Source organism: Labrus mixtus, chromosome 4 (genome assembly GCF_963584025.1).
Source record: "Labrus mixtus chromosome 4, fLabMix1.1, whole genome shotgun sequence".
Taxonomy (NCBI): Eukaryota; Metazoa; Chordata; class Actinopteri; order Labriformes; family Labridae; genus Labrus; species Labrus mixtus.
The window spans coordinates 26,069,702-26,097,182 of NC_083615.1; the positions used below are offsets into that span (position 1 = coordinate 26,069,702).

The following is a 27,481-nucleotide window of genomic DNA, read 5'->3' on the forward strand; positions in this document are numbered from 1 at the left end:
CCACCCACTGTCATGGCCGACAAAGCAGGTTGATACAGAGACAGTGGGAGAGGCGCCGCAGCTACTGGTCGATCCTACTGGTTTGTTCCATGTAACAGTCGTCACATCGTCTTCTTCCAATTGATTCAGTGATATATGATGTTGTTATGACACTTCCTCTGCCTTTGAGAGCACCCGAATGTCAACAAGGCTTTACACGCAGTGAATGATTCCTCCTAAATGCATTTTGGAGTTTTGCACGAATACATTTCCAGAGCTAAGTAAACAATGCAGCCCATTATCCAGATGTATTGTTTATGCATTTTTTGCTCCGTGGCCGGGGATGAGCAAGTGAGCGAGAGAGAGCAGCGAAAAGAGACACAGAAAGACAAAGAAGCAGAGGGAGAGAGAGAGAGAGAGAGAGAGAGAGAGAGAGAGAGAGAGACGTCTACCTGCTCCAAAAGACATCGTCTCAGTGAGCAGCACGGCACACTTTCCATTCCGTCAGCATTTTCCTCTACGTGCCGAACAGATCGCTAAAGGTACCACTTAATGTGATGGGAGACAGGATCTAATGGATTGATACACAGGTTTTGACATGCTATTTGAGCATGTAGCTCGCTATAATTGGTCTTGTCATTGTGCATTAAACTAACGATATATAGAGTAGTGCCCTGAGACGAGTGTCTTTAGCAAATCTGTCAGATATCAAACCAAAATACCTCTGACAGCAATCTCAGGCGGCGCGGCGCTCGGCAACACAGCAGCATGAAAAACCTGCATCCACGAGTGAAGGCGAATTTAAAAATCAGACCATCTTAAACTCTCTGTCTCTTCCTCTCTCCATCACTCGCTCTCTTCTAAATATCTGCACGTTATTATGAGCAGAAATGTTTTGAGCCTGCCACAGAAATCATATTATGGTTGATTTTTTTTTATTTAGAAAGTAGCTGGAATATTTTTGTTAAGGAACAGATGGAAACAGGCAAACGACCTTTTCGATTGAGAGTCATAAACAGGGGCGTCTCCAGGATGGGCTCCATGAAAAGATCTCACATTGGGCCCCCTCTACCACAGCCTCAGTCAACCCTGAGATATTCCTATGAATACACACATGACTCATTCAAACCTTTAGAATGAGGTCATCAAAAATATGACTCCTTTAATGCTTTTAAATACCATGCATATTTAAAAAGACCTTTACTCCTTTATTTAAGATAACAGTTTATTGACTAGGGAATCATGGAGAGAGACAGAAGGGAAAGGAACCCAAACCCTGACCGTCCACTTGGATGACTCACCAGTGCCCCCCATGATACCACACATTTTAAAAGGATACAATAAAGAACTGAAGCTTTGAATGTAGCTTCAGTAAAATCCACTTCACCATGTTTCTCTAACACTAATATGTGTCTCTAGTCTGTCTACAAACCCCCCAATGATGAGAAAAGTCCATCCTCTCCATCTTTTAGCCTGCTCCACTTTTCAGAAAATGTGTGCTCAAACAGGCCGTTTGGAGATTTTCCCTTCATGACATCACAAAGGGCAGTAGCCCCTCCCCCAGGTGGGTGACACTCCCACAGCTAGGTGTTTGTTCTGCCCTCTGAGTCTGACTTCTCACCGTAAACAATAGGACATGGAGCGAGAAAGCCCGAGACACCCAAGCCCTTCCAGAGAGGGGGCGTGGTCAGACATAGCTCATTTACATATTTAAAGGTACAGACACAGAAACAGCCTGTTCTGAGCAGGGCTGAAATAGAGGGGTTTATAGACATGATCAAATACAGGATCAGAGTGGATTTAGAACGACGTTCACTTTGAAACGTTACAGACACGGTTGTCTAATTGAAACCTTGTGCAGGAGAATTTTGATGAGAAATTACTCAGTACTGAGCACCTAGGACTTCTATTTATGTTACCAGGGTAACAAAACAGCTATAAATGTAATTTGTATGTATAAATATGTTACAACTTTAAAAACTTCAAGTTTAGCATCATGTTCATTTGTTTGACTAGTTTTACCTTAATGACAATTTTGACTTACAGGGAAACAAATCCAAATGAAAACTTTATATTTAATCATTAATCCGTCAGTTAGTCAGTCTCCTCCCCCCTAACCCCTCGACACCCGTGGTTAGAGCTGTGTGTGACTCCTCCCTTACATTAGAGACACGGCTGGTCAAAGGTGAAGCTAACTTGGCTCTCCCCTCGCTGATGTCAAAAGATATCAAGTCAACTTTTCCACGCCGGTTGTGTGAATGAATATCGTCTTCCCTCTTGGCACGCAAGGATTCAGTGAGACTCTGAGCTTGTCGGTGCCAACGCTGTGGTTGTTTATCAAATGAAGACGTCAAATCAGCGGAGGAACGTTTGATTTATGATTAACCCATTTTATCCTCTTAACCTGTTGATTTGTAAAGACTTTCTGTGATGAACACGAGGCATTAAAACACAGGAGAGAGTTGGCTGCTATAAATCTGACGGAAATCAGGTTTTATTTATTTACAGATCACCCGGTGTGTGTGTGTGTGTGGTCACAGTGGCCTGCTGTATCCGTTTGCACGACTGTGCAAGCACACAAAGACAGGACAGATATATATCAACGTGCTCTAAAGACATCCTCCACTGTTTTGGCAGCCATTTTGTTTCCTAAATACATAGCCTCTCCTCCTCAGCTGTCTGACTGTCGGTGCTGTCAGCCTCTCTCGTGTGATTGGTCTGATGGGTTTGATGCTCATCACTCTGTCAGGCCGGGCTCGCCTTTCATTAGTCTGGGCCCCTCCATCCGCCACACTCACACAAATCACATTGACATCCAAACTCCTCAGATCCACAGAGCAATTTAACTGATATTCATTAGAGGGATGACAAGAGCTGATGGGAGATCTGTGGAGTGGAGGAGTGGGGGGACTCATTCTCCTCCTCTCCTATCCCTGTCCTGTCCGCCTCCTTTCTTCCCCCTTCACTGCTGACTTTGTTTTAGGAGCATTGAGGCGCATCGGCGTCTATAACTACCCAGCCCTCAAGGATATTCAAGACAAAAGAACAATGGATAACACATCTAATCTCCTCTTTATTATCGCAGAAAAATACAACTGAGAGGAGTTTTGTGTCTTTCATGCTAAATAATTGGCTACAGCCGATCCACAGCTTCTACATTGCTCTCCTCCAGCAGCGTCTATAAAGCTCATCCAAGCAGAAGTCCAATCATTTAGCCCTCTCCCTCCAGCCCCTCATTAACCCCCAAAGTGTCAACTATCTCATTAACGCCCCCAACCATCCTCACCCCGAGTCCATCACTAAGCGTAAAGCATTCATCAACACATGCAGTGTTAAAAAGAAGAAGATGGTTTTATATCTGCGAGGACTGTGTGAGCTCGGAAAACTCGCACGATATTCAATAAGGCAGCTCAGCCTTTTTCATTTGCATTATCAATGGCTACCGGTCTGAATCCCATCTTTCAATTATCATCCTTTGTTAAAGGCTTTATTCTGCTTGTCAGATGTGAGTCATCACTGGGTTCTCCCACAACGTTACACCAATGTATCCTAAACGTCGGAGGGCCGGGAGCGAGTCTGAGGCGGTAATGAGTTTGTGTGAGAAGACGGGGTCAGGACACAGTGTGTGTGTGTTAATTAATCTGTTCCCGGGTGGGAGGAACTGAAGCGAGATGATGAGATTTAAGAGAGTAAATGGGTGTGCTGCACTCGAGCTGTCCTCTGTTGAGTGAGCGAGCAGGGTTAGAGGCTGGGCAAATGGCCGTCACCATGGCAACCAGATAACTTCCCCCGGCCCCGAGTCACTCAGTCAGTCAGTCATGACAAGCAGAGCCTGGGAAGATCAAACAGAGAGAACATGGCGTCCCCAGGGGTCTTCAACGAGACAAAGGTAGATGGAGAAAATCAGAGAAGTAAATGTGTGACCGGGTGTGTGTGTGTGTGTATGCGTTTGTTACGCAAACTCTACAACATTAAAAAAAAAACTTTCTCATTACATGGCGCTGTGCCTGAATTGTGACTACTCTGATAGCATCAACACCTGCCAGTAATATTGTTAGATCCAAAAGCCTGCTTTGAGGGAATAGCACCTGTCTGTGCATCCTGCACCACTGTCAGCTTGTCTCAGCGCGCCTATATAGGATCCGCTTTATTTTTTCCAAGGGACAGTCTTGGCGTCCAGGTGTGTGCCAGATCTGCTGTCTGTGCCCAGGGCTCCTGATGGCATCCAAGCCCCCGTGGTAATCAGCCCGCTCTGCCTGCTGTTGCAGCCCGCCTGCCTCCTCCTCCTCCAGTGGCTCGTTTCAGAAACATCTGGTGGTTTACATGCAGCACACACCACCTGCCAGACGCCTCGCAGGCAGTGGCACCGCTCGCACCTCAACAACAAGACGACACAGAAATCACCGGGAATATCGAGACAAATTGCGGATGGGAAGACAACTGCGGAAGGCTTTTCTAACTTCTGCTCAAGGTTTCTGCAGATGTAGCCCTGTGAGCAATCTGTCAGCTGATTTGTAAAAGCTTAGTCAGTACATTTTGGGGGACAACAATTGCAGGACTGTTTTTTTTTTTTTCAAAGATGCAAGGAGGGTAAAGAAATTAGTGCTGTCAATAGATTACAAATATTTAAATGAGATTTAACACAGTAGAGGCTGTGATTAATCACATCAATCACAATTTTAAAATACTTGTATTCACTTTTTAAAATGTTAAAGTACTCCAAATGTGCCTGCCAAATCCTTATTTAGGATTCCGGGATGGTACATCAGTTAGCAAATGGGGCCGGAGCCACCGAGATTGTAACTGTCAGATGTGTTTCAGGTGTCAAGCTCACCTGTACAGGTTGCATATTTCCTCGGGTCACCATTACTGTTCACTTATTACTGTCAAGACTTCCTCCAGACATTTTCATGACTTAATGGTCAAGATTTTAAATCCTAAATATCGAACATGTTTGATATAAATCAGAGCGCCTCCGACGATCTCTGAGCACATCGGGGACGATAAGATCGGATCTTTATACGACTCACACGACAAGATCATCTGTGCAGATAATCGGGAACATCCTCGCGGTTGTCAGGAAGGAATCACACCTCAAACCGGCCTGATTATCCTGCAGTCTGAGGCTTTAAGGTCTCTGGATTAATCACGTTCGACTACATCAGAAATGTAATGTGGATACTGTGACGTGTCTCACAAGTGCTCAGACATGTCACTTGTTGAATCGATGCCGTTAAAGACATTTAATTCACCTTTATCTAAAATGACTGAATATGAAATAAAACACGTTTTATGCAGCAGTTAATTCAATTTAATCATAGAAGCACAAGGCATTAACATATTTGTATTGATTTTTTTTTTTATCAAATAACATTTATAAAACTATTGTGCAAAACAATGTCCTTTTAATCTTCTTCAAAGGCTCTGCACCAGTGGATAGTCATAGTCCTCTTAAATTAGGAAATATAACAAGTATGCATAATTTAAACAGCGAGTGGTAAGCTTATACACTATATTTACATTTGTACACAGACCTGGATTTGAAACGCCCCTCACTCAGTGATCAAGAACAAGGCAGCTTTTACAATCAGCATGAACATGATTAGGCTGTACAGAGGAAAACATAAAAACAAGCGGTGAACATTTGCTGTTTGGCAGATTCTTTAAGGAGCTCTCTCAGGCATTTGGCTGTTTTAGAATATTCAGAAATGACCAGTGTGAGAGGGAGCATTAAAAACCTGACAGGACAGGACTGTACACACGGGAACACATGCAGTCTATCAGCAAATCAAAACCAAACTCACAAAAACACAAAATAAATACAATAAAGTTAATACACTTCAAGTTGTCAGCTGACCTTCTCGTCAAAGATTCACCGTCATCTTTATGTAATCTGTCCTCTGTTGTCTCACAGTGAAGGAGACAACCAAGCGGACTCCAAACTGGCTGGATTTCTTTGACCTCGAGTATATTTGAAAGTTAAATAAAAAGAAATCAGAAATGTTTACAGGCCCAACAGATGTAAACACCTTGTGCTGACATTATAACCGTAGTTCATGGCATCTTTATGCATAACTACACTTTTTTTGACAGCCATCCTGCATGTGTGTGTGTTTTTTCTCCCAGTATGTCTGCAGCTGGGAGCCATTTAATGTTTCTCTAGTTCACACACATACAGCAGATGGTCCTCTGGAGACTTCCCATGGCTCTTGCTCAGGTGAAGCTTGATGGCATGCTTAGTGGCAAATTTACGGACACAGAGCTGGCAGCGGTACACTGCCCCGTTACTACTGCAGTCGTCTTGTGATTGTGCAGAAAGGAAGGACTCCTGGGGCACCAGTTTCTCAGTGAGACTGTTGGAGTCCCGCACAGTCTGTTTGGGGGACAGCTTGGCCAGGTCTCTGATTCTGAAGCCTAGGTGGGCTTCCAGGTGGCATACATACGCTGCTGGGGTTCGGATCTGGGAGGCACAGTCACTACAGAAGAATATAGGCTGACCAGAGTCCAGGTTTTTTAGGAACTTTGTTCTGCCAGTCCTCCTCAGCTGGTACTTGACGTTAGCCAGCCAGTGGCTGATGGTGGTCATAGAGAGTCCTGTGAACCGGGATACATGCATCCTTTCCTGGGGGCTGAGGTCATGGATGATGAACTTCCCCTCTGACGTCGGCCTCAGGCTTGAGGCAAACTGAGCCTGCAGGAGAAGAAGGTGCTGTGGGTTCCAGTTGGAGTGACGCCCCTTCCGTTTGTTTCCATGCAAGGATGCGTCATCATCGTCGTGAGTAGAGCCAACGATATCGACTTTATCTGTGACCCGGGACCTTGAGGGGGGCTTTGGGACATGGTGGGACTGTGTCAGGTTCCTCAGCATGTCTGAGATATCTGACAATGCGTTTTCATGCAGCGGGCTGCTTGATGTGTAGGGTGAGACCACTGTTAGCTTAGCAGGAGTGATGAGGGAGGAAGGGGAGATGGAAGAAGCTGTGGATGAAGGGGTGAGGGGAGCTGAGCCAACGGAGCCTCCTCTATCGCTTTTCCCTTTTGTGAGGTCCATAGGCTGGTCATCGCTGGGCTGGCAAAAGCTATTATCAACCACACCTTCCTGCTTTTTGGTCTGTGAGGGAGGGGCGGCCACAGCAGCCCGCTCAGCCATGCTCTGACTGAGTCTGGAGAGCAGGCTCAGGGGATCTTGGTTTGGCAAGGAGGGCTTGGCTGCTTTCCCCAAATGAATGTTCATTACTGACTGAAGAGCACTTAGAGGGTTGACAAAGGGCTGCTCTGGAGGAGTATGGCCAGTAATAATGGCAGTGCTGCCTCTCAGTGTGGAGGCGAGAGGGGACCTGACTGCTGCCTCTCTCCTGGGTTCTGTTGCCGGGGAAGCTCTGTCGCTATGGCTTCCCTTTTCGCTATTGGCTGGGGTGACGGCCCTCCATTCCAGCGGTGAGTCAGCCTCTCCTCCCTTGAGCGACTCTCCAGTCTCGCTGCCACACGGTGAGAGATGGCTCTCCATCTTAGGAGACATCTGCTTCACCCTCCGCTCTACTTTCGCTACTTTCTCAGTCACTTTTTTCACCAAATCCTCCATTGCCTGGAAGTTGTTGCTGGGGAAGGGGGAGGAATGACTAAGCGGTGGTGAAATGAGGGGCTGGTTCTTTGGAAGGGAGGATAATGCTATGTCCCCTCCGTTGAACAAGAACTTCATTGGGGAGTTCTTTTCCATGCTGCCGTGTTGGAGCTTGAGGGCACTGGGGAATTGGTAGGCTGCGTGGATGCTGGGGTAGCCGCCCCAGCTTGGATTCCCACTCTGTGCCTTGTTGATGGCTGATGTCACAGTGTTTTCCAGTGATTTGAGGATATCAAAGCCCCCTTTAGGGCTCTCCTTCAGGTCCTCTTCAGTCAGATAGTTGTACAATGAGATGTCATATTTTACCTCCTTCTCTGCATCCTCCTCCTTCCCAACTGACGCTACAAGTTGCCTCTCCTCTCCAACCGCCTCTGTCTGAGTGCACTCCTCCTCGACCTCCTCCTTTTTGATCTCTTTAAGGGGAGGGGTGGTAGCAGGGGGAGTCGGGGTACTTTGAAGAGGTGGAGGAGAGAAGGTGGAGGGTGCGAGTGGAACCGACTGGACCCTCTGTTCAGTAGGTGTGGCAACCCGGCCGGGGTTTGGGGACGTGGCTTCAGGAAGTGTTTTGATTTTCTTTCCCACAGAGCTGGTCACCCTCAGGAAATGTCCCGTCACCATCATGTGGGATCTCAGCTCTTGCAGTGTATTATGGGAGCTACCACACTCCATACACTTGAGGATCTGGAATTTGTTGGACTCAAACTGCCAAGCGTAGCTAGCACCGTTCTGGTGTCCGTAGCGGTTGCTGGAGGTGGTGTAGGGGCTGGAGGAAGGTCTTTGTGGGGGTTCACTCATGTCTGCAGGTGGATGCTTCATTTTGGGGGTTGCTTCTCTAGAACGTGGTAAGGCAGTGAAGTCCAACCCTACAAGACCTCTTTTCTTTGAAGACAGGATTTTGGCTGCCACGGGGGCCATGGGCTCCTTCAGAGGCACTTTCTGGTAATGTTTGGTCTTGATCATGTGGACACTGAGGTCCTGCAGAGATTCAAAGGAGTGGCCACAGTACATACACTTTAAAACTTTCTGAGCATCCTCCTTCCCCTCCATCTCTAACAGGGATCGCTTCCGTGGCTTGGACCAGCGCTTCCCCCCACTGCCTGCCCTGTCGTGGTTGTCATCGCGGTAGTGGCCTGTATCATTCATGTGAACTGTCAGCTCCACTAGGGTGTCATAAGCAGCACTGCAGCCCTTACAGCGGAATTTACTGGCCCCTGTAAAGATGGAGCCAAACAGCTTTGGGTTTTGTCTGTGGAGCTGGACCGTGCTGAAGAGGCCGGGCTCAGACTGAGCGGGATGACGGCTCTGGGGAGGGTGCTGTTGTAGAGTCTTTGCCACTGCAGACTGGTGCCAGTCATAGCTACCACTGCTGCAGCTGCTACTGCTACTGGTGCTGTTGCTGCGAGCCGGCTTCTCTGTCGAAACTGTTGATGGCACCTGTGGCGGGGTGGAATTAAAGTTCAGTGGAGACCACAGAGGGCTGCTCATGAAGCTGGAGTAGATGGCCTTCATTTGTTCTAAGGTGTCCACGCCGATGGGAGGTGTTTTAGTGCCACCATTCAGAGGTGCAGTGACCAAACTGCCCTCAGCCTTCCCAGAGGGGCTCTCAAAGTCTGAGAGGCGGTCACTGGTCTCGCTCACATGTGACTCACTGTCCATCTCTTGGCCTGAGAGCTCTGGGGCGCCTGCTGATTCCTGGTCGCATGCTTGCTCCTTGGCAGGCCCCACGCTCTGCTCCTCCAACTCATCTTTCATGGGAAGGTCATCCTGAGGGGCTGAGGGCAGGTCATCTGCTTCTGCCTCCTCTTCCTCCACGGCGGGCTCTGTCAGGTCCTCGGGAGAATAGGCTGCGAGGAGAAAGGAGACAAAGAGAGACAGAACGAGATGAGTTAAATTGCAGGGAGTGAACACGCTATGTTAGAATAACTGGAGAAAAAGTTTCCCTGCTATGTGTGCCCGAGGACTCCCAGGGATAAATGAGCCATCTGTGTGGGAGCCTTTAAAGCTGAGCTGAGAAATTACAGTCATCCCATTTCACCTCATCAACCGTTGAGGTGTTATTTTCCTCTAGGCGAGCCTGTATTTATATACTACCCCAGCCACACGGAACTTATGCCTCCCCTCTTTTCACTCCTTCTATTGGAGGAAAACAAAAAAGAAATATCTTGGCAAAAACATAATGCGCCATTTTATTTATCTCAGGGCGCAACAGCTTGAAATGAAAACTAAATCTGAAATTAATGAAGCCCAATCTCACTGTGGCATTCTCCTCTGGGGTAATAAATGAGTTGGATCAACCTCCATCTGTCAGTTAATATGTCTGACGCCTCTTCATCTGCCTCTTCTCTGATTACACACACACACACATGCAGACACAGAGACTACCACACACACACACAGGCGCAGACAAAGAGCATATCTGGAAGATTTTACAGAAAGGGATGTCAGAATTTTGTTGTTGAGCTGAACGTCCTACGGTGTCGTCTGGACTGAAAAGAGTTCATTAGTTTCTTAATATGTTGAAGAGAGACATTTTCGAGCTGCACTTCTAAAAGCAATTCTCAACAGTGGAAACAGGTGGCAACCACAACACAAAGACATCTTAAAAAAAAACTAAAACAGAAGTGAGGAGGAGAATGAGAGTGTAGGCAGAGGGAGTTAAAGAGGTAAGAAAGAGTAGCGTCAAAATGAAGGCAACGAATGAGCGTTCAGCCGTTTTGTATGTTACTGCTTACAAGGAGAGGTGTGTGTGTGTGTGTGTGTGTGTGTGTGTGTGTGTGTGTGTGTGTGTGTGTGTGTGTGTGCATGAGTTTATATATGATGAACCTGCCCTTTCTAATACACACAAACCGGTGTCTCCAGTGGTGGTGAGCCAACACACCAAGTCACCCACCACTCACCCCTTTCTGCAATGTCACCCTCCCTCATTTCCCGTCCACCTCGCTCATAAAAACCGCTCGACTTAAGAAAGAAATCCTGAAAGAAGTGAACGCATGGAGACAAATCTGAGGCCATTTGGACAATACTTTAAACTGAGACAAACTGCAAAGAAAAAGCTATAGGTGAAGCTATAGTTTTGGAGCACACACACACACACACACACACAAATACAAACACTGTGACTAAATCCTTCATTCCCCTCTCCGCCCCACGCACACACACGTCCAGTCTAAACAAAAATGTCATAGCTGAAATAACTCTCATTTCCAGTGCTAACAGCCAATCTCTCTGCAGCCATGCGGCTGGCGCTGGTCTGATTTGGGCCCTGGGGGCACAGTCAGCAGGCAGCCCTACTGAGAGGCCAGCCTAATGGAGACCTGGCAGGTGCGGCCCACTCTCCGTCCTCCCGGAGATTTGGTTTGTCACTGGGTATCCATTACCTGCCATTCTCCGCTGATAGGCCCCGACAGCCCTGATCAAAAGATGTCGTCGGGCCCCAGTCCGCTTGGCAGTCAGTGGCATGTCGTTTGTAAAAAGGGCCAAGCAGGGTGTAAATAAAATGACATGATCACTTCCCCGGCCCCTCATGTTCTGGACACAATTATGATAATGTAGACGTGGAGGGGAAGGAGGGAGGGAGGGGTGTGTGAGGATGAAGAAGTGGGCGAGGAGGTAAATCGCTTACGCTCCGGCAAACACGCAAAGGAGATATCTGACTGCTAGCAGAGCCCATACGACCGCTCGACCCTCTTTCTTCTCTCCTTCTCTGCTGCACTTGAAGGTTTCCGTGTCAGATTCTCATTTGAAGAAAGGGGATGCATCGAGAACGAGGTAGTTCAAGTGTTTGCATCCTCACGAGCTGGTCACAGATGTCAGCCTGCATCAGGGAAATCATGCACAGCGCTTGACCAAGCTGTCAGGTCACCTTCCTCTGCCTCATCAAGAAAATATTTCTTCACAATGTCCAGATATCTCATCAAACAAGGGACACCAGAACATGACACTCGTAAAAATTAAAACTACATCAATCACTGTTTTGATACCACGGAAAGAAAAATAAAAGTCTGACCTAAATGTTGGGTCACTTCTTGTTGAATAACCAAAAATGACAGGCATCATCGTGCACAATGTCTGAATTGAACAAATACTTTGGGGACACTGTGCTCTCTCTCTTTCTCTCGCCGCAGCTTTAGGTTAAAAATGCGACTGAAGACCGAAAGTTTCTTCAAAGTGTCTGTTTTTAAAAAAAAAAAATCTGATCGAACGTTAAATTAAGGCAGAACTTTTTAAATCAGTTGATCAGTCAAATAATGAAGCTTCCATCTAACTATCGTCTATCATGTCATGTTATCACACCGACATGCGTGCAGAGGCCTCTCTGTGTGCGCCTGAACGTGCTGGTAAATGTTTTACATTTCATACTAATAGAGCTGCAGCCTCTTAGCCTAGTGTTCATTCGTCATTGCGCTCAGATAGAGGTCCAAAAGGACTCGCTATAAAAACCTACACAGCCTAGCTTTGCTCCCTGGCAATTTAAAATGCAAAACAAAAACCATTATGTCTGAGCACTATCTGTTAATTTAATCCCCAATGACTGATAATCCATCACACAGGGCGACAACCACATCCAATTATTCTCCCTGGCTTGACTGACAACAGAGGTGATTTATCAAGCTAATAAAAGGTGATGGGAGTATAGAGGCTCCCTTAGAACGGAAAGAAGAAGAAGAAGGGTTATGAATACAACAATGCTCTTGGATGCAGTCTTAACTAATATGTAGGCATATGGTGTGGGCTAATGTGTTAGTGTGTGTTTGTGTGTGTGTGTGTGTGTGTGTGTGTGTGTGTGTGTGTGTGTGTGTGTGGAGTGATAAAGGGGGAGGATGCCATGTGGAGGAAAGACAAGAATCATTACGCTCATTGAATGATTCCTTTTTTTTTCTCTCACAAATGTTAGGAGGTGCACTTTCACACAATCAACATCTCAGTCACGGCTAACCTGAAAATAGCAACAACACGTTCCCACAAATGCAAAGAAAAACACACATTTCACCTCAAGAAACCGCCGCAAACACGCCTACATTTAATTATAAATAAAGATAGTCAGTCAGTTGTGACACCATTACACACACACACACACACACACACACACACACACACACGCTCACACTCGTACACACACGCAGATGCAAGCGATGAGGAAAGACAGTGACATCTTGGCATGCAGGAGGCATTCCTGTGGAGTGTCATTTTCATAAACATAAGGGCTGCAGACGAGGAGGGAGAGATCATCTGATAGAAATACTGCAGTGCTGCTCTGACGATCAGGAACAACACACACAGGGCAGGGACACGGGGGCGATTAAGCAGGAAGGTGCTCTCACTGTCTCTCTGTCTCCGTCTCGGGGGGTTGTTCCTCCTCGAGTGCTGCTCAAAGCGCGGTCTGTTTTCGACGCTGCATTTAAAATGGGCCAAGTGTGCAACGGTGATAAAACACGAGGACTAAAGAAAAATCAATGTGTGTTTACCGGGTAGGAGTCTTTGTGCTGCCTTTTATTTTTGCAGGATTATCAATTATAATCAGGAGTGAATTATTAAAAGCACTAAGTCCTCTCCCTTTTCCTAAATCTGTCCCCTGATGACCACAGAGAATAATTTGGTCGGCGCTCCACAGCTGGGAAAACAGTCTGCACGCCGGCTCACACCCACAGCAGCGAGTAAACAGGATGTGTCATTAAACCCTCTACCTGTGTCTGACCCTCAGAAGCTCTGAGAAATAAAGACAACCTCGCCAAAGGTGCAGTGATATTAAAAAAAGAAGTGGAGCCATATGTGCGCTCATCCTGAGTGCAGCACTTCCTCTGTTTTTTTTTCTTTTCTTTTAAAGGCATGCATGGACCGTACATGTTTGTGTTCTCTCATCAAAGGAGAAAAAGTGATTCTTTTAATGAAAGTATTAGACTGTGATGGTTGAATGAGGCTTGTTTTACTCTCATTTAAATTTGACCGTCTAGAAAATATAAATTCATCTTAATGGGAGGAGATGCACTGCAGGAGACTTTGCTGATTTTGCTAAAATACCCAATTACTACTTACAAATCATGAAGATTTTATTGTTCAGCTCTCAGTGAATTATTTATTTTAGTATTTATTTTAAGTGTTTGATTTCCTCCATTTTATTATCGTGTTAATTGTAGCATTTTAACCTCCCGTGTTTCCTCATTAAGAACTCATGACAGTGTTTCCTCAGATTGTCAGTACACGCTTTAGCTAGTTCGGTCTTACCCTGTTTATGGATTGTGGGGTACGGCTGGGGGGTTACACACACACACACACACACACACACACACACACACACACACACACACACACACACACACACACACACACACACACACACACACACACACACACACACACACACACACACACACACACACACACACACACACACACACACACACACACACACACACACACACACACACACACACACACACACACACACACACACACACACACACACACACACACACACACACACACACACACACACAGTTAAATAGTTCTTTAATGTAAAATGTGAAATAAAGTCCAACGTGTAAAAAAAAAGACAAAATGAACAGGAAGAGAGCGGTGTCTCTTCTCAGTCCTCCAGCTCTCTGTAAATACTGATTTCTACCAGGAATAAATGAAAGAGCTGTAAGTACGATTATTTAGTTCATCTGTCAGAATGAATCCTTCAAAATAATGTGGGGAAAACTTTTTATTTTAGTGAATAATAAACGTTAAACTTGTGGTGATGCTGCAGATGATTAAGTCAGGTGTTTTTAAAATATAAATACAACTGTAGAACAAAAGAGAATTCCTCTGACTCATCTTTATGAAGTTAAAATTAAAAAAAACAGACGTAACTGAAGCGTGCAGATACTTTATCATTCAGCATATAATATCTGAAATCACCCTAAAACATTTCAAGTAAGGGTTTTGATTTGTGCATTTAATGTTTTTTTTTTTAAAGATAAAAGAGACATAAGGACGTCTTATTTCCGTCCTATAAAATCGTTTTAAAGGATCAAACAGAAGCTAATGTTAATATAATGAAGCGGTTGGCTTTATGGCATCATCCCCTCTTTATTCATAACTGCCTGCAGAAAGACCCCGTGAACCTGGATCTGATTTAAATCAACACATGCACATTTGATCAGTACTGTTAGCGTTAGCCTCCTGGCTAACCTTAGCTCCCTCTGGGCCCGCTTATGTCCGTAACAAAGACGGCTAATAATTAGGGCTGAATGGGCAAGTCATCGAAACCGACATTCAGAACATCTAATCGATGAAATCTTACCCATGACAATTATTTTTATTATTTTCAGGACAGTCACAGGAAGCAATGTTTGGACACATTTTGACTTTAGGGAAGACGACACCGAACAAAAAGAAGTCAAATGTAAACACCGCAGAAAAACTGTTTGCAAGAAATGCAAGTTATTTATTTTCTAATGTTTCAGAGAAGTTCATTTCTACTTTAAAACTAAAATGTGTCGTTTTCATTTCAAGGGATTCTTTGAAATCAGTTTGAAATATTCAATAAATAAACACAAACTAGTTAATTAGATTTGTGAACTATGGGGTCAAAAAACAAAAAGGAAATAATCGTTAATTAATCATAATGGAGGTAAAATGTTCAATTCATCATGTATTGATTTGAGGTCATATCGCTCAGCTCTACTTATATTATTAGAAGATTTTTGAAACAGGGTACATGTTACTGAAGCAGCGATAAATAAAATGTGTTGCAGAAAATTAGGATGGACCATGTTTTTTTTTAAAAAGGTGTATTTTGTGGATTTGTACGCCTTTATTTAGAGACAGGACAGTGGATAGAGTCAGGGAGAGAGAGAGACAGAGGGGGGGGGGGACACGTTAGGCAGGAAGTCACAGGTCGGATTTGAACCCAGGCGTCCCCTTAGAGTACTGCAGCCTCCATACATGGGGCACACGCACTAACCACTTCTCCTTCTACATAGAGTTCTGATCTATCATGTCAATAAAGTTGATTTGAATTGGTCCCTTCAAAGACTAAGCTATACTCCAGGGACGGCAGAGGTCCCTCATAGCATTGGTGTGTGTGTGTGTGTGTGTGTGTGTGTGTAGACCGATTCAACAACAACAATTCAAATGGACGATCATCCTCAACAGCAGGGTGTCACTTTTTCTGGTGTGTCAGATTATGCTTCTGCAACAGTGGCGTAAAAACGTTTCACTATCACTATTCTCTGTGCTCACACTTCTGATACACACACACACACACATACACGTCTCCAGCATTACACTTTGCAACAGGCCCTCTCCCCCTTCCCCATTACGGTTCTGTTACGACCTCTGATTGTGGATCAGGGAAGAAACAACTTTGTAACCGTGGGCTACAGATTGCACGGCCTGTTAGCACCATTAGGTACAAGCAGGGGGCGCTCCAAGAAAAAAAGGTCTAGAACAATAGCTTACTGTAAATAATAAAAAAATTAAAAATCAAGCATCAGGAGAAAGTGTGTTCTAATGTGGTTCAATAAAATCTACTTTCATGCATTTCTCTGTCTGCAGGACAGCTGATGGAGGTGGCGAAAAAATTGTTTAATCTAAGAATCAAGATTCTTATCTTCTGATATTTTAAATAGATTCATAACCTCCTTCAGGCTAATCAGTCACTCCCTGTGCTAAAGCTAGCTCTTTAACTCAGTAGAATGCCAAATGGAGCAACAAGAAATTCATCCAGTCTCACAGATGACTGGAGTAGATCCTGAAGTATAATTCATAAATAGTCTTTGAATCCATGGATCCAGAATTGTTTTGAATCAAAAATCGATTTTGGATCGAATCAAAATCAAATCGAGACACCCAAAGATTCCCAGCCCTAACATTTTCTTTTGTACCTACCCTGTATTACACTGTTTTTATATTTTTCACTCGTTCTCTTGAAGCTCCTCGACAGTAGGAGTGCTGCTTTCTTCTTCTTTATTCTACTTCTGTGTTCATTGTTTTTGCACCATGCACACATTCCTGGTTTGCGTAAGCCTCCTTGGCTGTAAATAACAATTATGAATATTAACCAGTTAAAGAAAAGAGGAGAAGGAGATGGACAGAGTCGCAGAGACCTTTGCTCACATGAGAAAATGTGAAGTCAGTTGGAGATCTGCTGGGAGGGCTCGGAGCGGAGAGAGTTAAAACCGGGTCTGAACATGACGAGTGCTCCTTGACATGTGTACAGTATTTGAACCGGACCCTGACGCCCTTAAACCAACACGGCCCCTCAGCGGGGGGCTTTCACTGACAGGAAACAGCCTCAGAACACTACAGGACAGGAAGTCACCTCAGTCTCAAAAAGACACAAACCGCAGACTTCCACTCCCTCCTCAAGTTTCCCAGCAGCCCCCAAAACTCTTTAAATAGATTAGAATAATTCAGCCCAAAACAGCCCCATTCTGTCAAAACAGCAGCAGATCAGTAACATACCTAAAATGCCTTTCTGTTGTACACATTTGTCAAAGCAGCACACTCAATCTAACTTAGCGCGCTCCCTCATCTCCCTTTGATCCTTACAGGCTGCCTCGGAGTCCCACGAGAAAATATGGAACAGGTGATCTGTGGTCATTTGAAATATGAATAAGTCCTGACATAATATGGGAGGCCGTGCCGCGCTGCTCCTTTTCCACCTTTCTAATTCATACCTCTGCCTCCACATTACCGCTCGAACAGGCCGTCGTGTTCCGAGCGACCATGGGTGTCTTTGTCAGTTTGTATTTGTGTGTGTGTTCTCTACCCCCTGATGGGTTTGTGAATACATTGTGTCCGCCGATTGTAGTGCAGGATGTGTGATATGGGAGATGGGAAAAACAGAGAGATCATTCTGGCCCCAGGCAAAGCTTAGGGCTGAACCTTGTCAATGCACAGAGGAAGAGGAGAGAGAGAGAGAGAGAGAGAGAGAGAGAGAGAGAGAGAGAGAAGGAAAGAGAGAGAGAAAGAGAGAGAGAGAGACAGCGATAGAGAGAGACTGAGAGAGAGAGAGAGAATGAGAGAGAGAAAGAGAGAGACTGAGAGACAGAGATAGAGAGAGAGAATGAAAGAGAGAGAGAAAGAGAGAGATATAGAGAGACTGAGAGAGAGAAAGAGAGAGAATGAAAGAGAGAAAGAGAGAGAGACAGAGATAGAGAGAGACTGAGAAGAGAGAGACTGAGAGAGAGAGAGAGAGAGAATGAAAGAGAGAGAGACTGAGAGAGAGAGAGAATAGGGAGACACATGAGTAGATTCAACCCTCAGATTATTTCTGTTATAAGTGGCTGCACACACCGACCTTCAAGACCCGAGCGTTTGTTTCATTTATCCGACATGAGACGAGTAACAAACACCTTAAGCTCCCCTCTCTCTTAACTCCCAAACAGGGAGAGAACGAGGTGACCGCACTCATAGCTGGAAAGCTCCTGCAGCCACAACACGTGACGATCAAAATGGAAACACACAATGAGGCGACACAAACCACTTCACAGCCTCCACAGGTGCAGAAAGAAGAAGAGCAGCATTACAGATCGAGATCCTGCAGGAGGCCGAGCATCCGGTCCGACCTGCAGCCTCGGATCATCGGCACCGTCCACACATGTTTGAGTCTTCGCTACTTTTCAATACCACGTGTTCAAAAATGATGAAACGTACCGAAGCTTTAAAAATGATTCAGATCAAAAGTCAGATTTTTTTGCTTCAAGAGAAAAAAAAAGAGAGAGAGAGAGAGAGTACATTTCAGTACCGAAACATTGCCAACATATTTTTGCAATTTAGACAATGTGCATTGGCTGCCTTGGAAACAGATATTAATGTTGTTGTTATTTTACTAGTGTAGTATCGTACATGTTTTTGACATCCCATGATCTTTCAGTTGCTCTCTTTTCCTTTTTGATTCCACATTTTTAAAATAATTGTCTCCTCGTATTTGAAAACGGACGTAAGCGTTAAAAAAAAAAAAAAAAAGACAGATCTTTAGTTGTACTATGAAACAAAATCTGCTGTGAGAGAGAGAGAGAGAGAAAGAGAGAGAGAGAGAGAGAGAGAGAGAGAGAGCTCTCTACATCACACAAACAAATTGGCACGTACTAATGTTGCAATTCAGATAATGTGCAAGAATTTTTCCTGCAATTTTTGGTAATTCAAAATAGGAAATGATCCAAAACAAGATGCCTTGTAATTATATTTTTGTTTCTGTGGTATTGAAGCAGGTATAAATATTTTTTTGATTTTAGTGTCCACGTTTAAAATTCAGGTATCGTGACAACAACCCTCTTTCCCCACAATGCACTCTGCTCCTGAAAATGTCCTGACATTACCCGATTGTGTTGCATGAAGTAATCAGAGTCCTTTGAGTTGTGAGATCGTGTTCAACCCAGACAACCCCCCCCTCCCCCCCCCTCCCTCCTGTGAGGTGCATGTGTGGAAGGTAAGTTCCTAAAGATATCAGGGCCTCAAACTATCCCACACCTCGTCCTGCGTCTGTCCGTCACTGTTCCTCTCAGCTGTACTCGGGCAGATCTCATGAGAGGCTGCGTGCTGCTGTAGTGCTGTTTATTTCCTCATTCCTTCCACTGTTTAGGTATCATACCAAAGGCTGTTAAAAGGTCACTCAGTGCTGCGTCGTGTGAGGCTAAACACTCAGAGTTGAGTTGTGCAGGGTTGAAACTATGAAGCTCATGTTGTACTGCTCCATAGATGTGCACCACAACACACAGGGCCTTCACAGGATTTAGACACGTCCATTTTACTGTCTGCACTGAAGAGTTCAAGAGTGTAACATTCAAACAGTTCAGTGTGTCTGTAATCATCTTCATCTGCCCTGCAAACCTCCTGTGCTCAAACTCTGCAGATGACAGAGACTCAGGGTCACACACTCGTTCACAATAATCACTTTGATTGAAGGTTTGTATTTCTTTATGTTTTCTGAACCTGGATTAAAGTGAATCTGTGTAGATCGTCTGTTCTTCTCACCAGCTGTTTTAATTCACAATGTGGTTCAGATTCAGAAGACTTTATTTCTCCCAGAAGGTTAAATTCAGTGTCACAGGAAATCGAGACAAACACAGTCGCAGCAGCATTCAGACGATGACATTTACATGCCGAGAAACACACACACGCACACGCACACGCACACACGCGGCAGTAGTTCAGTCCGTAGGGTTTTGGGTTGGAAACCGGAGGGTTGCCGATTAAGTCCCGATGGAGACCATGATATGGAAGTTGGTCTGGTAACTGGCGAGGTGCCCTTGAGCAAGGCACCGAACCCCAACACGCTCTGGTGCGCTCCCTGTGCAGCACATCTCTCCACTAATACATGTCCACGGGTCCTGTTTGTGTGTGTGTGATTCGCAGTGAGCATTTCTCCCAATAACAGAGTGTAAAACCAGATTTTTCCACTCGGGAATTTATAAAGGAAAAAAAAATACAACGCCAGACATAGATTGATAACAGATAAATGAATGACTCTAACTTACAGGTTACTGAAATGTACAGGAAGTGACCTTAAACCAGTCACAGCTGTGCAGGATTCAACAGCCTAACAGCTGATGGAATAAAAGAGTTAAAGGGGGGGGCAAGATAGCGCCACCCAGAGGGCAGTAGAGAGAAGATATTGACGTCGTCGTGTCATTTTATTTTCTTAAATATTGAGGTAAAGTGTTTTCATGAGGAGTAGGAAAGTCTGAATGGTTCAGATTGCTGCACAGATAAAAAAACTTCCTGAAGGTTTTGTGCTACAAGCTGCGTTACTGAAACAGTCTCAAGTCAAGTTTGGGGGTTCGAGTGGAACTGTGGCTCTGCAGGTCCAGACTCAGGGTCCACTGAGAAGTGAAGATCTGACATCGTATAACCAGCTCCCACCGGGTCAAAGGAGGAGAAATTGTGTTTTCACACATGCATAACGCTCCGGTTGAGCTGCATGTGTGAATGCAAACAGACTCATTTTTTTCATTGTGATAATGCAGCAGGAAATATTCAGGAAATTCCCCCCGAGGGAGTGCACGACCGATGTGACTGCAGTGCATACAATAAAGCAGCTTAATGCTCAAGTAAACATAGTACTGGTATAAAAGGCAAAATCTGTCTTCATAGTCTCAGAATCTGCCTCATACTTTTTTATGATTTGCCCCCTCCTCCTGTCCGACAGGGAAACCGTGATGCTGTGAATAGACAATTCAGGAAGATTTCAGGAGCATGCTTCCATGAATTTTTTTATTTTAGAAATTTTCAGCAGTGCACGTTTGAAAACAACGACAGAGAGAGACGGTTTCTGAAACTGGGATAAAGTTTGTGGTTCCTAACTTGGACGGTGTTTAAAAGTAAGATCTCAGGGTGTAGACGGGGGACTGAAGGGGATAAAGTCGGGTCTTGGGAGCGGGACAACCAAACCCTGCTCACAACGCACAGCTGCTGCCATGATCGCCTAGCAACGAGGAGGTGATGGACGCAGCCCCAAGATGGATGGCCTCCATAAATCACAGTGTGTGTAGGAGGAGGAGGAGGAGGAGGAGGTATGAGATGGGAGAGAGAGGGAGAGCAAGAGGAGGACAAAAAAAACAAAACAACTGTTTTCTTTCACTTTTCTGCAGCAGCAGCAAACTGGCCTCGCCTTGACCTCGCGCTGCACGCTCTGAACGCTGGCTGTTGGGCTCGGGAATCTTCTGGAAAGAAGCGGAATGGAAACTTGTAGGTAATCATTAGCGTCAGCGAGATTGGATCCAGTAGATCATGGTTTAATGTATGATTGCATGCCCTTCAGTGTCTGGAGGTTCTTTTTTCATCACTCCACAAACTTTTTAAAGATAATAATGATAGACTACACCTTTCATAAAGCAACCCTCCAGGCTAAGGCAATCTGGGTAGTGTAGTTGCGGGATAAACATCCCTGGGCTATCTGATTATGGCCTACTGCTGCGGCGCTGGTGTCTAGTAACACTCAGAGAGCGCTCAGCCATCCATCACACAGTGAGTGTCTGTCTCAGGCTTTCCACCCTGCTTCTCCTCGTCCTGGCTCTCCAGTTACAGCCATACACGACCGGCCTAAATAATATTCTTCATGATAAATGGCACTATAAGCCTGGTATCCATCATTAATCTGATTTTTAAAGAAGCATCCATCTTGGAGAGAGCCTGTTAGGGCCACGGGAGAGCAGAGCAGCTCGGGTTCATTTAAAGGCCAGGCTGCTGCGTGAGTGATACCTGTCAGCCCCGCTCATCAGGGAGCAGCACACACACACATACACACACACACACGTACGCCATTAAACATTGACGCCATATGGCCACACACACACACACACACACACACACACAGGTCCTCTTCAGAGCTTCTATGTGTGTTTCTTGTGCATTGATTACGTGCTCACAACAGCAGCATCCACGTCCGCTCTCTAAGTGTATTTCTTCCTTCATTTAGATGTCTAGAAAGATGTCATGGAACATTCTGTCACTCATCAAAACACAACTCAGAGTAACTCAATCCTCTCTGTCATCTCCAAAAAATCTCCCCTCAAAGAACCCTTCTCCTCGAGGCTTTCAGGAAAACTCTGTCCTGGAAAAGCTCTCTCACGCAGACGTCTTCTCCTCCTCGCTCTTTATTCCTCTGCACCTCATTCCTCTCCTTTTCTTTGTCTCTCAGCGTCCACTCTCTGTCTTTTTCCCCTCTTTCACTCTCTCTTTCTCTTCCTCTGAGCCCCCCCCCTCTCCCTCCTCCCCTCCCTCTCTGTGTGTCTGGTAAAGCCTGTTTGATAAATGACACACGTCACCGTGTCAGAAGCGAAGGGTGGGTCAGTGATAAATGACTCTGTTGAAAAGGAAATCGGCTCTCTGGCATGGCCGGGCTATTCTCCTCCTGGATTGGGTTTCAGGACCCCTGAAGACCGGAGCAGCTCAGTTTCCCCGAAAAAGAGAACACATCCAACCGGGCTGTGACGCTCACTACCTCTGGGAGGGGCGGGAGACGGAGAGAGAGAGAGAGAGAGAGAGAGAGAGAGAGAGAGAGAGAGAGAGAGAGAGAAGGTGGGTGGGTGGGAGGTGGAGTTGGAGGGATCCAGCCTGTCCCAATTGTCGCCACAGTGCAGCTGCATCTATCACAACAGCGGTGGGACTATTTTTACAAAGCCTCTGCCTCAGACAGCAGTCTGGGCTGAAAACCTGAGAGCTGAAAGGAAACAGTTTCCTATTTTGTGACACAACTCCAGCACTTCCAGTCCTCTCTCTCTCTCTCTCCCACAGCCTGACATCTGCCAAGTGTGTGTTCAAAAGAGGAGAAGGCCCATTTCCTCACCCCCTCTCTTTTTCTCTTCATCACCCCCTCCTCCTCCCCTCTCTCTCTCTCTTTCTCTCTCTCATTCACTCACTCTCTGGCAGGGTGGCACTGTTATCATTACACAGGCAGGATTTATGGAGTCAGGGCCTATGGCAAAAACAAAAAGGCATCTGTCAATACCTGTGGGAAACACTCCGTCAGCCCCCCTCCTCCTTCCACTGGTGCTCACAGCCTCATTAGGTATGCACTTATCAGACACATAGATCACAGACGTGACTCAACCTCACCGGAATCCAGCAACAGGACTTTCATTAGCAACGGGGCCTGCAAGGCCAAAACATTTGCCGAGCTCACACCTGCAAACAACGCCAGCAGAGGCGTAGTGTTGTTGAAGCTCACTAACGCTGTCAGTTCGTCTGTCGGTTAAACAATTACGTCCCAGATCTCTCCCCGCTGCTTCCACGAGGACGAGCTTTTCACACATAAAAAAACAACAGGAAGGAGGTAGGAGGAAAACAGCTTTTGTACATTTTCACTCGCTGCTTTTATATCTGCAGTGTGCTGTAACGGTTTGTACCCTTACAAACGTCAACAAACCAGGTTTGTGCATAACGCTGTTGTCTTTGTAAGTTTGAATATGCTGCAAAGGTGACGTGCAAACCCTGAGAGGAGCGAAGAGAGGAAGACGTCGACGAGTAACGAAGGAGGCCTGAAGAGTTCAGAGAATTACGGCCTGACCCCTGCAGGTAGTCTACAGTTACAATTCCTGTCACCAGCAGCCAAACCACACTTCTACACACACTCAAACCCAGCGAATCCGAAAGTGCATGCTCACTGATTTTAGCGCACACACACACACACACACAGACACCCACACACTTAGTGATAGATGTGAGTGATGTCTGCCAGTCTGGCAGCTTTAATCCTGAGCGGGCAGAAAGAAGAGACTGTTGCTGTGGAGTCCGGTCCAAATCAGACTGTGTTGGACTCTTCTCTCTTACACACTTGACACAGGTTACGACAGACAACGGGGGAGTCTGACAGTGTGCTCACACATGCAACAGTCTGGACGACGTAAACGAGCTGCAGATCTCTGCAGACAAACTGTACAGGTGAGACATTCCTGTTGAATTGAGGCATCGTCACCCTCACGTTGTTAGGCTGGTGTCCTGTTAGGAGGATTTCTGCAGCCGTTTAAACTGCTTCAGGGCCCTGGTCTGTGGCAGAGGTAATCAGCAGCCACAGAGGAAGCAGGTCTGTATTTCCACAGCTGGGGGACCAGTCTCTTTCTCATGTTTGCTGGGCTGTTTACGTGGCCAGCTGCCCTCGGTTGTTAAGAGCACTCAGACCTGACCCAGGTAGGCAGGCCCATTTGTCACCTGCAGCGGAAAATTGAGTTACAGCACAACCAAAGGCGATTGGCTCTGTGTAATATCAAGTTGATTACATCAAAGTGGTGGCAAACCTCATTGGGCTGGGCACCCCGAGCTTGTCATCTCCAATCACAGGGCCTGTCAGGACTCCATCAGCCTCACGGCTAATTGGAGCAACGCTAATGAAGCAGGCAAAACAAGTTTTCTACTGTGGAGAGAGAAACCCTCTCAGACGGAGGAAGGAAGGAGAGAGAGTGTGTGTGGTGGAGAGACAATGAGAGAGCAAAGCAGAGTGCGTGAGTGTGTATAAATGTGTTTGTGTGTGCGTGGAGGGGCGGGAGGGGGATTTTTCATGCAAGTCTCAAGGTTGCAGTGGGCTGACTCTCCCCCTAAGTCCCTAATCAAGGCCCATCATCTGTCATCCTTTTCTTTGCTCTCTCTATCACCATGCTCTGTGCTGCAATCAATTCATCATCACCCTTTGTGTGCCACTGAACAGTTGACAACTTTATAACTTGCAGCTGCACGGGCTGACTGACAGGGGTGGAAGGGGAGCATGAAAAAAAAAAATGAAGAAATGAACAGATGAATGAATGAACAAAGGAGCGTGGTTTCAGGGAGAAAAAGTTGTTTTCTAAAAACACTAAACGATCCACATTACGGCCTTTATTCGCTCTCGACAGCAGAGCAACAGCCGTGTGGAGGAGAGAGCGAGAGAGAGAGAGAGAGAGAGAGAGAGAGGCGAGGAGGAGAGAGAAAAACATCCTTCTCACTGATCTGAAATCAGAAAGCTTTCAGTCATTCTTTATGTGCTCCCCGCGGCCACTCTGAGCCAGTGAGCATGTACATTAGGCTGGGGCATTTTGATGAAATAAAAGCCCAGGCCAGCTTATGGCTAAACAGAATGGGAGCACTCACTCAGCCTGTCTCTGATTGACCATTAAAGCCATTGATGAATGGGCCTGTCAGGGGAGAGACAATTAAATCAAACATGAAACAAAGCCGTTGTGACGGCCCGGTCTGACAGAGCAAACCCATTCCTCCCCTCCATTACATAGCACACGGCTCCTTTTACAACCTCTAACCCACTCCTCCCGCCCTCCTCTGCCCACTCTGTGTGTGTGTGTGTGTGTGTGTGTGTGTGTGTGTGTGTGTGTGTGTTTAGAGTGAACAAGTGAGCATGTGCACATGGGAGTGTGATGTTCTCTGCTTAAAGTGTGTGTGTGCGTGTCTCACAGTGAAACCACTTTGTCCCCCCTTCTTTTACTTTTTAGTGAGTCAGTTGACCATCACACAGAGAGAGAGAGAGAGAGAGAGAGAGAGAGGGTAAAAAGTACACAGGGCCTTTCAAAGTGGTTTAAACGTGACGTCAGGGGCCTGCAGCACATGGTGGGAAGTGATTTTCTGATGCAAATCGGGAAGGATCAGATCAAAGCCGCATGACAGCCAATCAATCAACCGTCAAATCAGACATGGCAACTGTCGATTATGGCTCCTTCCAGCCCACGAAACCCCATTGTCTGCTCTCAAATTGTTTATCTTATCCCAAGAAAAGAGAAAAGCTCAGAGGTAGGGTTTTCACCCCCCCTGCTTGTGTAAAAAAAAAAAAAAAAGAGAAAAGAAGTTATGTGCTCGGATCAAATGCGCACAAAGCCCGAATGTCCCGTTCATGGCACGCCTCGGTCACTCAGCATCAGGAACACTGATTATTCACGGAAAGAGATTCAGCTGAGACTAGGTAAACTTCAGGGAATCACGCTAGGGTAAAAAAAAAAAAAAAAAAAAAAAAGGAAGCGAAAGTTTACAGCAGTCTAGTCATCCAATGGGACTACAGGAGCTGAGCGGCGTGCAGAGCCGAACCCACGGATTCACGCGTTGTTGTATACAAAGTGTACATCTTTACAAAGAGCACACTTTGTAAGAGCCCTCAGAGTGTCCCACGGTGACAAAGCATCGTCAGAGAACACGGAGTGGAAACGGAACTGCAGTGACTGTGAAGTGAGCTTTACACAACAAAGGTAACATCCGCAGTTTGACAAACAGTAAAGAGCCTTTATGTTTTTATTTTTACGCACGTTAAGAGTTGGATACACGTACCTGCCGCGCGCTTCGGCGCTTCTTGTTTCCTCCTCGGCATTTCTGTTCGTGGGGATTTCCGTGAAAGTCTTCTCTTTTTCTCGGGATTTGATATGCTCCCCTCGCCGTATCCGGGAAGATCCACCTCTACTCAGAAAGATTCACGCCTCCGTGTAGTTCACCGCACAACATCGGGGAGTCCGATGGGAAGAGAAACTAGGAAACATCGCGGCCGAGTGTCAACACAGCCAGCCGGAGGGATAAATCAAAAGAAACGTGTGTGAGCTGAAGGTGTTGTTGTGGTGAGGTCGCGATCAGAGAGAGAGAGAGAGAGAGAGAGAGAGTTAGCGGGGACAGCAGCGTCCGGCTCGGCTGCCTGCTCTGGCAACAGGCAAAGTTGAGGGATAAGAGAGATGATCGCGTCACTCTCAGCAGGAGAATGGGCAAACCCACCGCTCCCTCCGTTAACTCTTTACTTCTCAGACAGAGAGAGAGAGAGAGAGAGAGAGAGAGAGAGAGAGAGAGGGGCGGGCACCGCGCGCGACCGTCCTCCTACCACTAACTCCGCTGGCTGTGCGCGTGAATCACAGCTCACGAGCTATTAGTTGATTATTACACACAGTGGGCGGATAATGAGCAACCACAACACACACACACACACACACACACACACACACACACACACACACACACACACACACACACACACACACACACACACACACACACACACACACACACACACACACACATTAGAATAATACTCCACTAATGTCACCAGATGTGTGTCTCATCTGGACTCATCCTCTCTGGTTTGAACCGTTATCGCACTTAAACGTGTCTCTGTCATATTTCTGTAAATGTGGGGACACTCTGCTGTTTAATATCTCATTATTATTTTATTGGCCCGTCATTGTTTAGTTTTTCTAAGTGTCTGTAATTGACATTCGGGTGAGAAAAAAAACCACACACGTTGATTATAAGATTTTTCCTAATAAACACAATCAGCCGCTAATAATATTATATTTAATCCCACACAATTACAAAGCTGCTGTTGACATTCATGGGAGGGGAGACCGGGGTCGGTTGTTACACACGCCCATCCTCCCACACACACACACACACACACACACACACACACACACACACACACACACACACACACACACACAC

At 45.9% G+C, this 27,481-nt stretch overlaps 2 protein-coding genes across 2 annotated transcripts in view; both read right to left on the reverse strand.

Annotated features, from left to right (window-relative positions):
* zgc:112052 (protein C19orf12 homolog) overlaps positions 1-6,674 on the reverse strand; it is an 89,709-nt gene extending 83,035 nt beyond the window's left edge. The window contains exon 1 of the mRNA XM_061036647.1: positions 6,665-6,674. The gene's annotated coding sequence lies outside the window, so the exon portion shown is untranslated. The remainder of the gene's footprint in view (positions 1-6,664) is intronic.
* Positions 5,211-26,757, reverse strand: LOC132973269 (teashirt homolog 3-like). The gene is made up of 2 exons (XM_061036638.1): positions 26,330-26,757; positions 5,211-9,444 (listed from the first exon to the last, which is right to left on the reverse strand). Exons 1-2 carry the CDS (start codon positions 26,367-26,369, stop codon positions 6,128-6,130), a joined length of 3,357 nt encoding a protein of 1,118 aa, XP_060892621.1. The 5' UTR covers positions 26,370-26,757; the 3' UTR covers positions 5,211-6,127.
* Between the last annotated feature and the right edge of the window lie 724 nt (positions 26,758-27,481).

Coding starts and splice junctions, on each gene's coding strand:
- LOC132973269 (XM_061036638.1), bottom strand. CDS start 26,369: ATGCCGAGGAGGAAACAAGAAGCGCCGAAGCGCGCGGCAG. Junction 9,445..26,329: donor AGCGCCGAAGCGCGCGGCAG/GTACGTGTATCC, acceptor TTCTCCTCGCAG/CCTATTCTCCCGAGGACCTG.